Source organism: Acomys russatus, chromosome 4 (assembly GCF_903995435.1).
Source record: "Acomys russatus chromosome 4, mAcoRus1.1, whole genome shotgun sequence".
Classification (NCBI taxonomy): Eukaryota; Metazoa; Chordata; class Mammalia; order Rodentia; family Muridae; genus Acomys; species Acomys russatus.
In genome coordinates, this window is record NC_067140.1 from 39,566,656 (window position 1) to 39,581,699 (window position 15,044).

Here is a 15,044-nt window from a genome sequence, read left to right on the forward strand (position 1 = left end):
CCAATCCTTCCGGGGTGCTACTATAAAGTAACCTGTGTTCCTGGTCCATAAGCCCTAAATAAACCCCTAGTTTATTAAGTCTAATAAACTAATTGGTTCCCCTGGGTGAACCTCACTAGAATCATAACTTGGTTTGTGACTGGATCTTAGAAGGGCAGACTTTGTTCGTGTCTCTCTTCAAGGGAAGCAATTTTATCAACACCTGTACATATAAGAGCCAAGAACCACAGTGCTGTGGTCCCAAAGGCTGTGGCAGCAAATGTTCATATACTGTTTTATATCTCCTCAAAAGTCTCCATTTTAAGGCACAGGATTGTAATTCTGTGATATGGTGCTAGCCTGTCATATATGAAGTCCCCAGTTCACTCTCTGGTACTACAAAATAAAAATATCCATTTTCAGAGCATTAATTACAACCCAGTATGATTAACCCTACTCTAGAGATGAAACTGAAGTATACTAAGTGACAGAGAGCTAACAGGTACTGTGCTATGTGGGCCAGGCCTTCTGTCTCTTACCATAAGAGGAAAAAAAAGCATGTTATGCTTGATACGTAGTTTACCCTGAAAGTCTGAATAAACTCTACATTAGTATATATTCCAAGTGTACTTGTATAGGTAAAATGTCAACTATGTCCTACAGATATAACAACAACAACAACAAAAAAATCACAGAAAATTCATCAGCATCGTAAGCTCTGCGACCTTTCATAAGTTACTTTATCTCTTCAATTTCTGTTTATTTTGGCTCCCTTATCTATATGCTCAGACAATTAGAGAAGTATTATTTTCAATTTTATAACTACATAGCTATAAAAGCATCTACATACAGACTACAGTAGATTGAGAGCTGCACTTTGAAGACTTAGTTTTTGTTTGTTTTTAAGCATTCTTTTAGTGATGTCTTGTCTGTATGTGAGGGTGTTAGATCCTGGAGGGACAGACAGTTGTGAGGTGCCATGTAGGTGCTGAGAATTAAACCTGGGTCCTTTGGAGGAGCAGTCAGTGCTCCTAACCACTGAGCCATCTCTCCAGCCTTGAAGATTTAGTTTTAAGTTATCAAAGAAAGCATCTTTTTATTGAGTGCACTATAATTTTATGTCTTGAAAGGTTTAATGTATCATCAGGAAAAGGCTCTTAAATAAAAGTCTAGCTGGTTTTATCACTAGTATCATAGTAGAGTTCTTATCTAGGTTCCCAGGCTCCTAAATTAAATGTCAAGTACAATCCTACACTCACAACATGAAGCACGGCTGCTAGGGAGGAGTCTGAACAGCTCAGCTCCCTCCTCCTGTTAGCTGTGTAATCAGCCCCTGAAACATTCAGCAGGATAGGCTGTCAAGGCCCCGGTCATTGTCAAAAGGAGCAAGGCGGGCATCACAATAAACTGGTTTTATTAAGCTACTTAATGCTTAGTCTCTTTGTTTTCTAGCAATGCTCCAGCTTGCCCAGGGACTCAAAAATCATTACCACCTTATTTGTAAAATGCTTATAGTCAATATATATAGAAGTTCATTATGACTTTGGGGCCCCAATAAGAGAGAGTACAGTCAAAGGGTAAAGCTGCAGGGAAAATAAGAGGGACTAGGGGGAAAGATGAAGAATCTTAGTGGCATTTACTTTAAAGTGGAAGATACACACCACCTCGTGTAACCCTTAAATAAAACCTAACTTTTTTCTTTTCATTTGACACCAAGCAGTTTTTCTGATTAGAGAGTTTAGTCCAGAACAGCACAACAGATGCCATGTAGTGGATTTTTGTTTCTATCAGGAATACTTACACAAAGCTGCACACATCCATGGCAGATATATCTGCCTTGACTTGCATGAGGGGAGAGCTATAGCTAGACCAGAGCCTGCCACCAAAAGAGCCCAACTGTGAGAGTTTAACTTGATTTATTTGCATATCACTATCACTCAAAGAGATATCAATGATCCTTAAAACCTACAATCTGTAAGTACCACTAAGTCTAAGAAGTACTAATTGATAAATAATCTAGTTATTTTTAAATGGGTGACTTTTTTTCCCTCAGGAAGGGTTGGAAGGGTCTCCTCAATTCTGAAGGGAAGTAGCTGTCCCCAAATCCACTTGCCCCCCCTTTTAAAGATGCTTCTCAGGACTAGAAGAAGGCTAGAAGTAGCCACCATTAACAGGATGTCATACTAAGTTCTTTATCTTATATAGTCTTTCTTACACTCTATAAAGTACATTCTATTATCTATCCCCCATTTTACAGAGAAAAACCAAAAATCAAGAAGTTGAGCACAGGATTTGCCCACGCTTGTGCAGTACCTATGCTAAAGCTACTTTTGGGAACAGAGCGGATTCCAGAAGCCTGACCTCTGAATAACTGTAGTATACACACTGCTTCCCAAGTCAGAGGTGAATGCTGGCGTTTCTGACCCTAATCCCTGTCTAAAGAGGGAGAAGAAAAATACTACTCATGGCTAACGCTTCAAGTTAAGGATGTAACAAAGTAATTCAGGTAGTATTCTGCTTCCACCAAGAACTTTATAATTTGTTCATTGAAGTAAGCTGGGAACAGTGGCACACGCCTTTAATCCCAGCATCCAGGAAGCAAAGGCATGTGGATCTCTTCAAGGCCAGCCTAGTCTACATAGTGAATTCAAAGACAGCCAGGAATATGTGCAGAGACCCTGTCTGAAAAAAAAAAAAGTGTACAGTCAGTTTTTTAAATATTCAGGTTGTTAGTATACCCAGGATTATAGAACTATCACTACCATCCATCTCAGCCCTATTGTTATCCCTCAGTTTGTCATCCCTTGTAAGTTGTCACCACTGTCATTCCCCACAGCCATAAAAATACCAAGTCTGGTTTCTATTTCTTTATTTGACCAAACTCATCTTTTATATAAGTAGAATACAATATTGGGTCTTTGGTGAATAAATTTTAAAAAATATATCTAAGAGATAAGACATCCCCATATGTCAGGGATATGATACTCCAATATATAACTGTTAGAGAGTGGAATAAGTTACCTTAAATTTTTTAGTAGACTCTGTTGTTACTGTTACCTTATTTTGTAGGCAAGATCTCACTATGTAGCCTAGGCTGATATAGAATTCACAGCAATCTTCCTGCCTCAGTCTCCTGAGCAGAGAAATGACAAGCACACTTTACCATTGTCAGCATCGACCTGTGATTATTTAACACAAGGAAACGTATCCTTTCATGAGAGAAATTTACAAAGGGAAACCTCTGTCTCCCTCTCTTATTAGAAAACAAACATGCCTCTAATCACCAATACATGTGCACCATGCACAGCCTCTCCACCTCTGCTCACCATTCTGTTTGGAGCATCTCCTAGAACTGGCCTATTTCAACGGTACTCACACCTCAATTCAAGACTATTCACTGGGTTATAAATACAAATAAATTTATATTCATTTTTTTCTCCTGTGGCTCTGTTTCTGTTAAGAGTTTCTCAATTAAGAACTATGAATAGGAAAGAAAAAAATGATTTTTTTCCTTATATGGTATTTCCAAGGGTACTTGATGGTATGGCCTATATTACTGCTTCATTTTTCATTGAAAAGTACTTCATAGTAGATGTACCACACTTTATTTATCCGTTCATCAGTGGAGGACAAGAGGGCTGTTCCTACTTTCTGGACAAAATGATTAATGCTGCTGTGAAGTATGTACATTTTTATGTTCATCTGCATTCACGTCTCTTAAATATTTTTGAGTATCTAACAACAGAGCTGTTGGCTAAAGATTAGCTATCACAGGGACTGAGACTATTTACAAATGTCTCCATTACACATACCAGCCATAAATGCGCCAGGGCTGCAATTTCTCTACACTCACACACTAAAGAAAACTGCAACACTGGGGCTCTCAGAGTTGTCAGCCTCCACTGTCTCTCCTTAACTTCTTGGTTCTGTCTCTTCATCAGTGAAGTGAGAGGACTGGAGCAGGAGATCTCTGCAAATGAATACTCTTCAGTCAGCAGATAAAAGACACATTGGCCTGTAAGGTCCATGCAATAAAGTAGGTGGTGTGTGACAAGGAACCCAACTTTGCATTCTATTTTCACTGTTCCTGAATAATTTTAAACTACAACTGTCAGTCGTACTTACCAAACTACAAACAAAACAAAAACAAAAGCAAAACAGAATCTATTCATGCCATAAAAACCTAAGGGCACAATTTAAGAAAATCCCTATTTGACAGTAAAGGCAAATTAGCTTTCATGATTCTAGTACCTGAAACTAGGGTTCAAAGATCAAAGTTTATTTAAATAATAAAAATATATGCATAATTATAAAGGCTGTTAGATGTAAAGGTCAGAAAACAAAACTACATATATAGTGTTTTTATGTCTATACACACAAACAGGGTGTTTGGGGTGGGGGGGATGGTGGTGGTGGGGGAGAAGAGGGACTGTGTGCACCTGAAAGGCAAAGCAAAGTAGTGTAATAGTATCCTACTTTTAACATCTTTCATTTAATGTTCCTGACTTGTACCTTGGAATGAACTAAGCAGATCACAGAACTACCACTGAAATTATGTGAAATAGCCCAGACTCAATAATCAGTATTAATAAAAACCCCAAACTTTATAAACCACTACGGGCAATGAAAGAATAAGTGGGTTTTTTCTTTATTCTTTGTACTTAACTGTATTTTAAAAATGTCTATAAAGAACTCATATTACTTTTCCAATAGAGGGAAAGTCAAGAAGGAAGGTGTTTCCTTTGGCACTGATAAAGGCAAGGGAAGAAAGAAGTAAAAGGGACTTGTTCTGCCCTTTGTGCCCGCTGAGTGTCTGTAGAAGATGGAGGGGCCACAACGGTTTATGAGTGCTTCCTATGTCAGGAGCTAGAGCTGCTCTGGGAAAGGAGTGGTTTCCCCAACTGCTGTTCTCCACGAGTCATGTCAGTCAGCTGAAGCTCTTGCCTCAGTCTGTCAGAGCCAGATGCTCTAGATGTTATGCTTCTCTGCCATCTTCCGTAAAACCACCTACCAATTCAGGTGCTCTGGGACTGTGATCATTTTGGCTGAAAGATTCCAATAAGGAAAGAGGAAAGAAGATGCTAGGAAAAATCTGAGAATGGTCATAATGAAAAGGGTAACCGTTTATGTGCATCTGTAGCCTATATCTGCTTGTTCCAGATTCAACACAGTGGGGGTGAAGAACATGTAGTAAAACAAACCAAAAGGTAAGTCCTTAGCCAGGTGTTGTGGTACATGCCATTAGTCCCAGAACTTGGAAGACAGAGGCAGGAGGAGCTCTGTGAGTTCGAAGCCACCCTGGTCTACATAGTTGAGTTCCAGCATAGCCAGGGTTATATAAAGAGAACCTGACTCAATTAAAAAAAAAACCCACTAAGTTCTGGTCCATCATTTCCTAGCAAGCTACTTGACTTCTTTAAGTCTCCAATCTCATTCACAAAAGGGGACAAATTATTCATTTCATGGGTGTTGTAACACATGCTATATATCAATTACTGTGTGTCAAGAACCATGATAGTAAGCGTTGAGGTTACAAAACAAAGTAAACATGACTTATACCTTCCAAGACTCCTACTTATAGCTTTTAAAATAAAAGGTACAAAAACAGGACACTAATTCACAGAGCTCCTTAATCAAATGAGCACACTCACATGAAGTGTTCAATAGCTGTGCTATCTCAAGTCTTAATTCAGCTGGTGGAATAAACACTGCCCAGTGATGCTTCTGTTTTGGTGCAAGACAAGCAACAGGATGAAGTCTGGCTTGGCTCTTATGAATAACAGAGTATTAACAAGAAGAATTCAAGCTAGGTTTTGATTAACCGTTATGATTTTTAAACACAAAACCTGTAATTCTGACATTATAGTGCACGGAAAGGCAGACTAGGTGTGTTCAATGACAATAATATCAATTATGAAAAATTGATCATAAAGTTCTGTAATTGCAAAATGTAAGAGCGCCATCCTTAGATGTAGCTAACACATTTCATGTTGCTAGACAGGTTTTTTTTTTTTTTGGAGGGGAGTCTTCATTCTTTAGTAAGACTATGTTTAGAGGCTTGTAACAAGAAAAAAGAAAGAAGTGGCCATGCTGTAGAATTGACTGGTGTGACCAGAACCCGCGTTTGCTTCACTTCCATCAGACAGAAGAACATATGCTTGTTTAGTAAGAGTTTCCAAAAGGTGCTTTAATCTTTGAAACTAACTTCTTGACAAAATTAACATAAGGGCTGGAAAGAAAGCTGAAGGTACTGGCTGCTTTTTCAGAGGATACGGATTCAGTTCCCAGCCCCCACCAGATTGATCAAAACCACCTAGCCCCAGGGGCATGAGACCCTCTTCTTGTCTCTGTGGGTGCCAGGTATACAAGTGGTAAACAGACAAAACACACATAACAAGAAAATTTAAAAATAAAAAAAGAGCCAGGCATGGTGACCCACACCTGTAATCCCAGTACTCAGGGAACAGAGGCAGGTGGATCTCTGTGAATTTGAGGCCAGCCTGGTCTACAAAGTGAGTCCAGGACAGCCAAGGCTACACAGAGAAACCCTGTCCCTAAGTAAATAAATAAAGATAGGTAAATTGATTGATTGATTATTATGAATTAGAGAACCACACTGCTTTTAAATGTTTGCTTTATGTACAATAGTTAAAGGAAACAATGAAAAGCATATTTTTAAGGAAAGAAAAATAATCAACACAAAACAGATAGTGCCTTGTTGCTACTGGCACAAAGGGTTAGTTTTTCAGAAATTCGTATGATATGCTGTTGGCTCAGTGCTTTCTCAGACAAACTATGAACAGTTAACTCAAGAAAGCTGTGTTAATATAAAAGAACTCAGCTTTAACTTTCTTACAGGTCCAAGGGTGCTCCATCCTGCCACAAGCGTGCACCTACATGACATTACCTTTTTGTTTGTTTTGTTTTATTCTGCATTTGAAACAGAGTCCCACTGTATAACCCACAAGAACTCAGCATGGCCCTACTTCAGACTCATAAGTACTGAGATAACAGGCCCAAGGCATCTCGCAGATGAACATCTCTTATTTCTTTCAAGCTGAGCAGAAACATAAAAAAAAAAAAAGAAAAAAAGAACTACATGCAATCAAACAAGCAAAGAAAAAGTAAACAAACAAACCCTACTTTGTATAGCATATTTCTAAAAGTTTGGCTAGAAAAGAAAATTTTGCAAACTGAATCATATCAAACACATCTGGATAGTTTATTATTTAAAAAGTCACTTCCCAGTAGCAAACGCAATCCTTATGCACAATATAGATGTTAGACACCTTTAAAGGCATGCAACCTTTAAAACAAGGTCCACCAACACACACACACACACACACACACACACACACACACACACACACACACACAGCTTTCTTCTCTGATCCTGTGTAAATTCTTACCCATCAGTGGCTCTGTTCTCAAGGTCACTGCTAGTGGCATGGATGTTTCTTATGGTTTCTCTAGTTTTAGAACTCAGCCTATTCTTAGAACCACAGCATGGTCTTTAATTTCCTCCTGTTTTGACTCAACACCTCTGTTCACACTCCTTGAAGCCCTTTCCTTCTTCCTAACTTGGCTATTTCTCTATAGAAATAAGACTATTATGCAGACCCGCTCTCTTTTGCAGACTGCACCGACTTTCCATCTCCTTTTCCATCCCTATTTCTTTGTTACTTCTGATCAATTCATTTGTTTCCTAAGCCTAGATTTTTATATTTTCAAATTTGAAAAAAAAGTCTTATTTTTATGTGCCCTCCTATTTGAAAACGGGAAAAAAAACCCCAAATGAACAAAGAAACAGAACACACACACACACACACACACACACACACACACACACACACACACACACACACTCACACACTACCACCACCACCACCAACAAAAACCAACCAAAAAAAAAAAAAAAAAAAAAAAAAGCAAAAGGAAAACAGCCCAAAGTTTAGCACAGTGGTTCTCACAGTCTGAGCCTCTGTCAGCCCACATCAACTGGATCTAAACTCTGAGAGTAGACCCAGAACTCTGTATTTTAATAAATCCTTTGGATGATTTTTATGAACAATAAAATTTAAGAATAGTTGATCTAGAAGAAAATGTCTGACATGCTTTGAATAAAACAAAGTGTTCTAGTTTCCCTTTCTCTTGCTGTGACGGGCTTACATTAGCACATGCTAGTCCTCATGCATACATGAGGGAAGCCAGGGCAGGAGCTCAAGCCAGAACTTGAAGCAGAGACCATGGAGGACTGCTACTTGCTGACTACTTCCTCAGAGGTTTATGTTTAACTAGTCTTCTTACACAGGACCACCTGCCTATGTCAGGTGGTACCCACAAGTCGGCTGGGCCCTCCAGATCAATCAGTAATGAGACAATCCCTCACAGACAGGCTCACAAGCCAGTTTTATCAAATCAATTCCCTACTGGAGACTTTCCTCCCAGATGACATCAGGCTTTGTGAACTTGCTATTTAAAGCAAACCAGGACCTAAATCATATCAATAAGAGTAACCACTGTTCTATTTGTCAACACAGAAGAATGTCTACAATATTCTGCATAATCAAAAAGTAACCTAAAAACATAGGCATAGCATAATTTTTGTAAAAAATTAAAAGTCCAAAAAATATCTAGAAGGTTATATACCAAACTGTCAATAGCTGTAACTAATGAGGGGAATTCATTCCAGCTTTCCTTTCTGACAATCCGTACCTTTTATCTATAAGCATACACTGTTTTATAATTACAGAAAACAGCTAATCGGGGCATCTTCCACCACTCTTGAGTAAAGCACACACTTAAAAGTGAACTCATGAGGCTGGAGAGATGGTTCAGCTCTTCCAGAGGACCTGAGTTTGATTCCTAGCACCCACTAGTGGCTCACAAACCACCGGTAACCCCAGTCCTTCCATGAAAACAGCATGCATCAAGTTCAGACATACATACAGGCAGAACCCCATACACAATAAGTAAGTAGGTATGAAAGTAAGTAAGTACGTACGTAAGTAAGTAATTTTGGGGTGTATTCAGTCTGTAGTAGATTTTTCCTCTAGACTAATCAAACTCTGTAATGCTTTAAATGTTCTAGAGGAAGTGGGCAGAGATAGTGCTCAGTCCCCTGTGATTCAATCACTGTATTTATATTTCAAAATGACAGCTCATAAAGCCTGAGCTAGTTTGTCCTTAAATAGGTCAATCCAAAAAGAGGGTGACAGAGTCCTGGAGGTTAACAGGACAGAAAGAGAACTTCAGGGTACTTTTGGAAGATAGCAATTGATTTCTGAGAATTTCTTTTAAAGTTTATATTAAAAGTGGCCTGGTTTTCTCCCTCTTTACTGATCTGGCAGTCTCTGTTACTTACATTCATTCATCCTTTCTTAAGCTAGCTTCCTGTACACTCAAGCAATGTAGTAGACTAAAAGGGGGCTTGAAGATAAAAGGGTGGGCAATGTGTGCACTCACACCCAAGATCAAGTCAGTTACAACCAACTTTCAGCTTACATTAGGGCAGTGCTTCTCAAATTTCCTAATGCTACAACCCTTCAAATGCAGTTCCTCATGTTTGGTGAACCCTAACCATTAAACTATTTCCATAGCTATTCCACAGCTGTAATTTTGATATTGTTATAATTAAATCATGGAGGGACTGGGGTTACCGGTGGTTTGTGAGCCACCTTGTGGGTGGTAGGAATCAAACTCAGGTCCTCTGGAAGTGCTGAGCCATCTCTCCAGCCTCGTGAGTTCACTTTTAAGTGTGTGCTTTACTAAAGATCATATCTGATATGTAGGATATCTGATATGAGACCCCACCCCAAAGGAATAGCAATCCACAGGTTGAGAACTGCTATATTAGGGCATCCTTTGGTGGATTCTTCTTGTCCCTGGCAAGTTTCTAAAAGAAATTCTTTACCTATAATATCAATCCCTTTTCAGTGCTTTGCTAATCACAACCACACAGGTATGGCAGAGACAGAAAACATAGTTGGTTTCCTGCAGCATATCTGTTATCCACAAAAACCAAAGAAACTTCTCAAAGTGTTTTCCAGCTACTTTTATTATTTAATTGGTTTAGCTTTATCAATAGAAAAATTACTTATACCAAGAGTCTTCCTATTCTAGGTATGAGTTGTTAAAGTTACACATTTTTTTTGTTCACATGCTCACTACCATTAGAACTTTACCTGTTCAAAAAGAAAAGAGATACACTAACAGTATTTTCAGTGTCATATGAAAAGCAAATTACTGGTGGCTGCGGTTACCTTTTAAAGAGCCCATTACTGTCAATGGCTCTTCTTCATTGGCGCCTCAGCTTAGAAAACACGATTACAGAGCATGAAGTTGAGAGCTGATGCTTGGTTTGCAGTGTGAGCTGAGGACAGGAGCCTTCTGACTCTCACTTCCACAGTAGACCAGATTTGGAGCAAATCACTCCTTTAAGCCTTACTGTCCTTAAAATAACATTAATTAAGCTGGGATAAAGAACTACTTCACAGATGTTTGTAGCAACCAAAAATATGGAAAGAGAGGGAGAATGAGGAGTTGCGTCTGACAGGGACAGAATTTTAGTCTGGGACAATGAAAACATACTACAAATGGACAGTGATGATGCCTGCATAGCACTGTAATGAACCAATGCCACTGAAATACGCATCTTAAATGGTTAAAGTTTTGTCATATATTTTATCGTAACTATGAAAGATTCCTAGTGCAGGACCTGACTTCTCACGTATTCCAGAGAGAGTAAGTGTCTCAGGTAGGAGGAGAAAGGAATCTGTTAGTCATAATCCTTCCTGCACACTCAACCCACCACCACCCCATTCTGGTTTGACATCTTCCAGAATTATCAATCTTCCAGTTCCCCAAATCTTATAAAGAATCTAGGGTGTTCAAATCATTTTTTAGAACAGACTCCAAGCAATGAAGACAAAGACATGCTCAGGGGCAGCTGCCTCCTGTAAGCCAGGGAAAGACAAGGCACACTGGTACTGTTCACCAGCTGTCTGGGTGTCAGGGTCCAGAACTGATACTGTCATGCTGATCAGTATATCAGATACCTTTCGCTGATCGCATGGACACAGAGGACAGATGTCTCAAAGGTCTGATAAGGAAAGGTTAAAAATGCACTTCTCTGTAATTCAGAAAAAAACTATTAATGATTATGTGTTATATACCATAAAATGGAGAAGGGGAAAATGGGTGACTTTTCTCCAGACATATTAGAACACTGTTTTTGATGGAGAGGCTTAATTGGATTTAAATACAAAGTACAGACAGATGATTATTAACACACCCTGGACTCAGACCAAGGAGAACAAATGCTTGAGGTATCTAATACCTAGTTAATTCCAAAACAATACTTACTTTAGGATCTGAGCTCTTGAACTTTAACCTTTCCACCAACTCTATCATAGCCGCCTTCAGTCCGCCTGAATCTTTGCTCTAGGAGAAAGAACAGTCACAAAGTCACCAGGTAGCACATTATTGTTCTCTCAAACACAAACAGCATTTCAGAGAGCAGAGAGGACAGTGAAACAGAAAGCAAATTTGCCTTCTTATCAGATACAGGACTAAACAACTAAGGAAGGCATGGACAGGGAGGGTCAAAGCAAAAAATGCCTGGAATGAAAATTAAACACAATTTGTGGATGGATGTAGTAGCATTTCCCTTTAATACCATCTCTCAGGAGGCAGAGACAGGAGGATCTCTGTGAGTTTGAAACCAGCCTAGTCTACAAAGTGAGTTCCAAGCCAGCCAGGCTTGCAAGGGAGGGAGGGAAGGGAGGGAAGGGAGGGAATATTTTAAAAACACAATTTACACAGGATGACCTCACGTCTCATCTCAAACTCAATTGTGCCTGTGTTCAAGGCCTGCAAAAGACTACTGATACAGAAGTATGTATATTATATATACTTATAAAAAACAGGCTTAAATTCAAATAGAATTACTATATGCTAGTTAAAAACACAAGTTTTTTAAATCAGACACAAGGTTTTGAAGTTGTTTGTCACTAACTAGGTGACTAACCCATGACATTATTGAATTTCTCAAAATCTCTCTTGCCTACAAAACGGGATTAATAATCAAAGGTAATATAGATAAATATGGCTTGATTGAAATGTTTGCAGAAGTATTAGCAGAATGTATAACCCACAGTAAGTGTTCCAAAATGACACTTGCCTATTATTTAGAGCAGTACAATCCAACAAAAATGCACTGTGAGCACCAAGAGAGGTAAGCTTCCATATAAGTCTAAGTGTTAGAGTGGCTATAATAAGAAAGTAAGGTCACTTTTAATACATTTTGCTTATAATTGAGTATATCTAAACTATCAGCAACACGTAATTCTAATATGAGGTCTTACCTCTGACCTCTGTCTGCTTTGGCCCATTTCTTCTCTTGGAAATCCTTTCTTTCTTAATAAATTACTTCTTCTCAAACACACACACACACACACACACACACACACACACACACACACACACAGTGGAGGAGGGAGAGAGGGAGTCTTATGCTTCCTATCCATCCCCAAGTAGGTCTTCGCAATCTAGTTCTTGTCATACAGTCCAATTCAACCTGTACTAAACACACTTCATGTCATATGTGGTTAATGACCACTGTAGAGATCAGCACAGAATGTAGACCTCTGCTGTAATAGTACATGTTGCATGCAGCTGAGAAATAATTGTGTTCATGTATGCCAGGATAGTTAGAACAGGACCTAGCACTGAATAAAAAGAATAAAACATGCATTTAATTATTATTTTTGTCTGTTTTCTTGTGATGTTTTGAGTTCTTTAAAAGCTAGAACTATTTTTTGTTTTATTTTGTTTTGTTTTTCGTAGCCTTGGCTATCCTTGACTTGCTCTGTAGACCAGGCTGACCTCAAACTCACAGTGATCCATCTGCCTCTGCCTCCCGAGTGCTGGGATTAAAGGCGTACGCCACCACAGCTAGAACTATTTTTTTTAATGTCTATATCTCTTACACCCTGCATCAAGAAAGTGGTGCTTTACTTGGGCTCGGCAGGTGAAGGCACTGCCACTTCAATGGTTTCAAGCCTAATTACCTGAGCTCAGTTCCTGGAACCCACACAAAGGTGGATGGGGAAGACTGTTTTTACAAATTTGTTCTCTGCCCTTCATACATGCACTGTGGCATGCATGCATGCCTACAAACATTCTTCCTCTTTAAAAATGTTAAGACATACAAGGTAGTATTCAAACACAAATGTGTAAAATGTCCACTGAAAGAAATTAATAACTGAATATGAAACCTTATGGAAAATGTTCTCATTATAATTCATGCATGAAGCAAAATCTAAAGTCACAAGAACCAATTTATTTTCTTATCTCAGAAATTCTGATATGGGACAGGACCACTTATTTTACCAGTAAAGAAACAAGCATAAAGACAATGATTATCATTTTTATGGGAGAAGGGTCAATTAAGAAGTACAAGAATAAACAAATACTAAAAGATCACTTACTCAAAATCAGTCTTAAGAGCAACCATAGGACCATCTCCAAATCTACAAATCCAGTTCAATTCCTCCCAAACAGGAATACTTTGTAAGACTCCATTCCATGCTAACCTCTTTCCCCTCTCAAGACTACAAGAGAAAGGTCTAGTATCACGTGACCATGCCCAGCATTTGCTTTAGATGTGCTTGCTCTCTGAACACAACTCAGATCACACTTCCATTCTCGCTGTGGTTCTAAAGTTTAGCAATTTCTATTTTTTAAACTGGTCTCTCCACTCCTTTAAGCCTTTCATCTCTATAGTCTTGCACATGACAGTTAGGAACAGGAATTTAGAAGTTACATACCAGGGAGGGTAAAACCTTAGTCCTGGAAGGGTTAAGTTGCCAGACACAATCCTGCTTTTTACAAGATAATCAGAAAAAAAAAAAAAAAAGCCTGTCTAGTGATATCATCCCTCTAACCTAGTCTCATTGGCTGAACAAGCAGGTCACTTGTCCCTGGAAAGCTCTCCCCAACCCCCAACACACACACACACACAATTTCAGCTGCCAGCACCATTTTAAACTATTAAGCAAGAGCCCTGATTGATTATGACTTTTCTCCTGGCTGTAAAACAAACAAACAAACAAAAAAACCAGAAAGGAATGCACTAAACTATGTCTTAAATGTCTTCAAAAAACAAAGACGGCAGAAGGACAGACTGGCAGCTGTTCCTTGCTAGTACAGAGAGATGAGGAAACCCTTTGCCTTTTCCTAATAATGCAGTCACCAGGAGAATCCTCCTCCTGTTCACAAAGGATCAAAAGTATCACTTACCGGGGAGACACAGGGCAGCAGCTGAGAAAGCCTCCCTTTAGGAAATCATACACTCTGCCTTCTGCAGCCAACTCAGAGTTATTCTCAAACATTAACTGGGTCTGCCATGTTCAGCCTTAAAACAAGTATGAAAAAAGCTCCCCTAATATCACCACCCCCACCCCAAGAAAATGAAAAGCTCTTTAAGGTAGATCTGTCTCTAACAAGTTTTAGAATTGATGCAAAACTACTAAAGGAAGATCCTGGTGTAAGTTCTCTCCACCCATAGCCTTGTATTCCCCACACCCATTTCTTCCCTGCACCCTAGGGAGTCTTATGAATAAGTGTTCAATCAAGTAACCCAAGCTCTGGAAACACCTTCTCAAACAGTTTCTTTAGCCACACCTATGACCTAGGGAAAGATACATATCATAGGTAGAATTCATTGGCCTGATCATCTTCATACAGACAGGCTCCAGAGATCCTGGTAGTGGGCTCAAGACATTTTGTCAGGGTTCTTAGAAAGCAGTCTGTAAGGGGACAGGTATGGCCAAAGGAAGGAGCTTCAAAGATATAGGGCAGAAGACAAGAGGTTGTTTGGGCCTAAGGGTGAATCTGCGTATAAGTACCCCAAATTGTAGAGTTTTATCATGTTTCTGTTAACTGTCTGCTGAGGGAAATCTTTAATCAAAAGAACCAGAACTGATTTTTACACACACTGCTAATTTATAGAGAACAGTTTCCTCTGAATCCTTATTCTAATTGAGAACTAGATGAGGATACAA

The 15,044-nt window shown here is 39.1% G+C and overlaps 1 protein-coding gene across 1 annotated transcript in view; it reads right to left on the bottom strand.

The window, feature by feature from the left end:
• Trim44 (tripartite motif containing 44) overlaps positions 1-15,044 on the bottom strand; it is a 96,633-nt gene that overhangs the window by 65,994 nt on the left and 15,595 nt on the right. Inside the window, exon 2 of the mRNA XM_051144222.1 lies at positions 11,344-11,421. Within this exon, the coding sequence (XP_051000179.1) occupies positions 11,344-11,421 (78 nt within the window). The remainder of the gene's footprint in view (positions 1-11,343; positions 11,422-15,044) is intronic.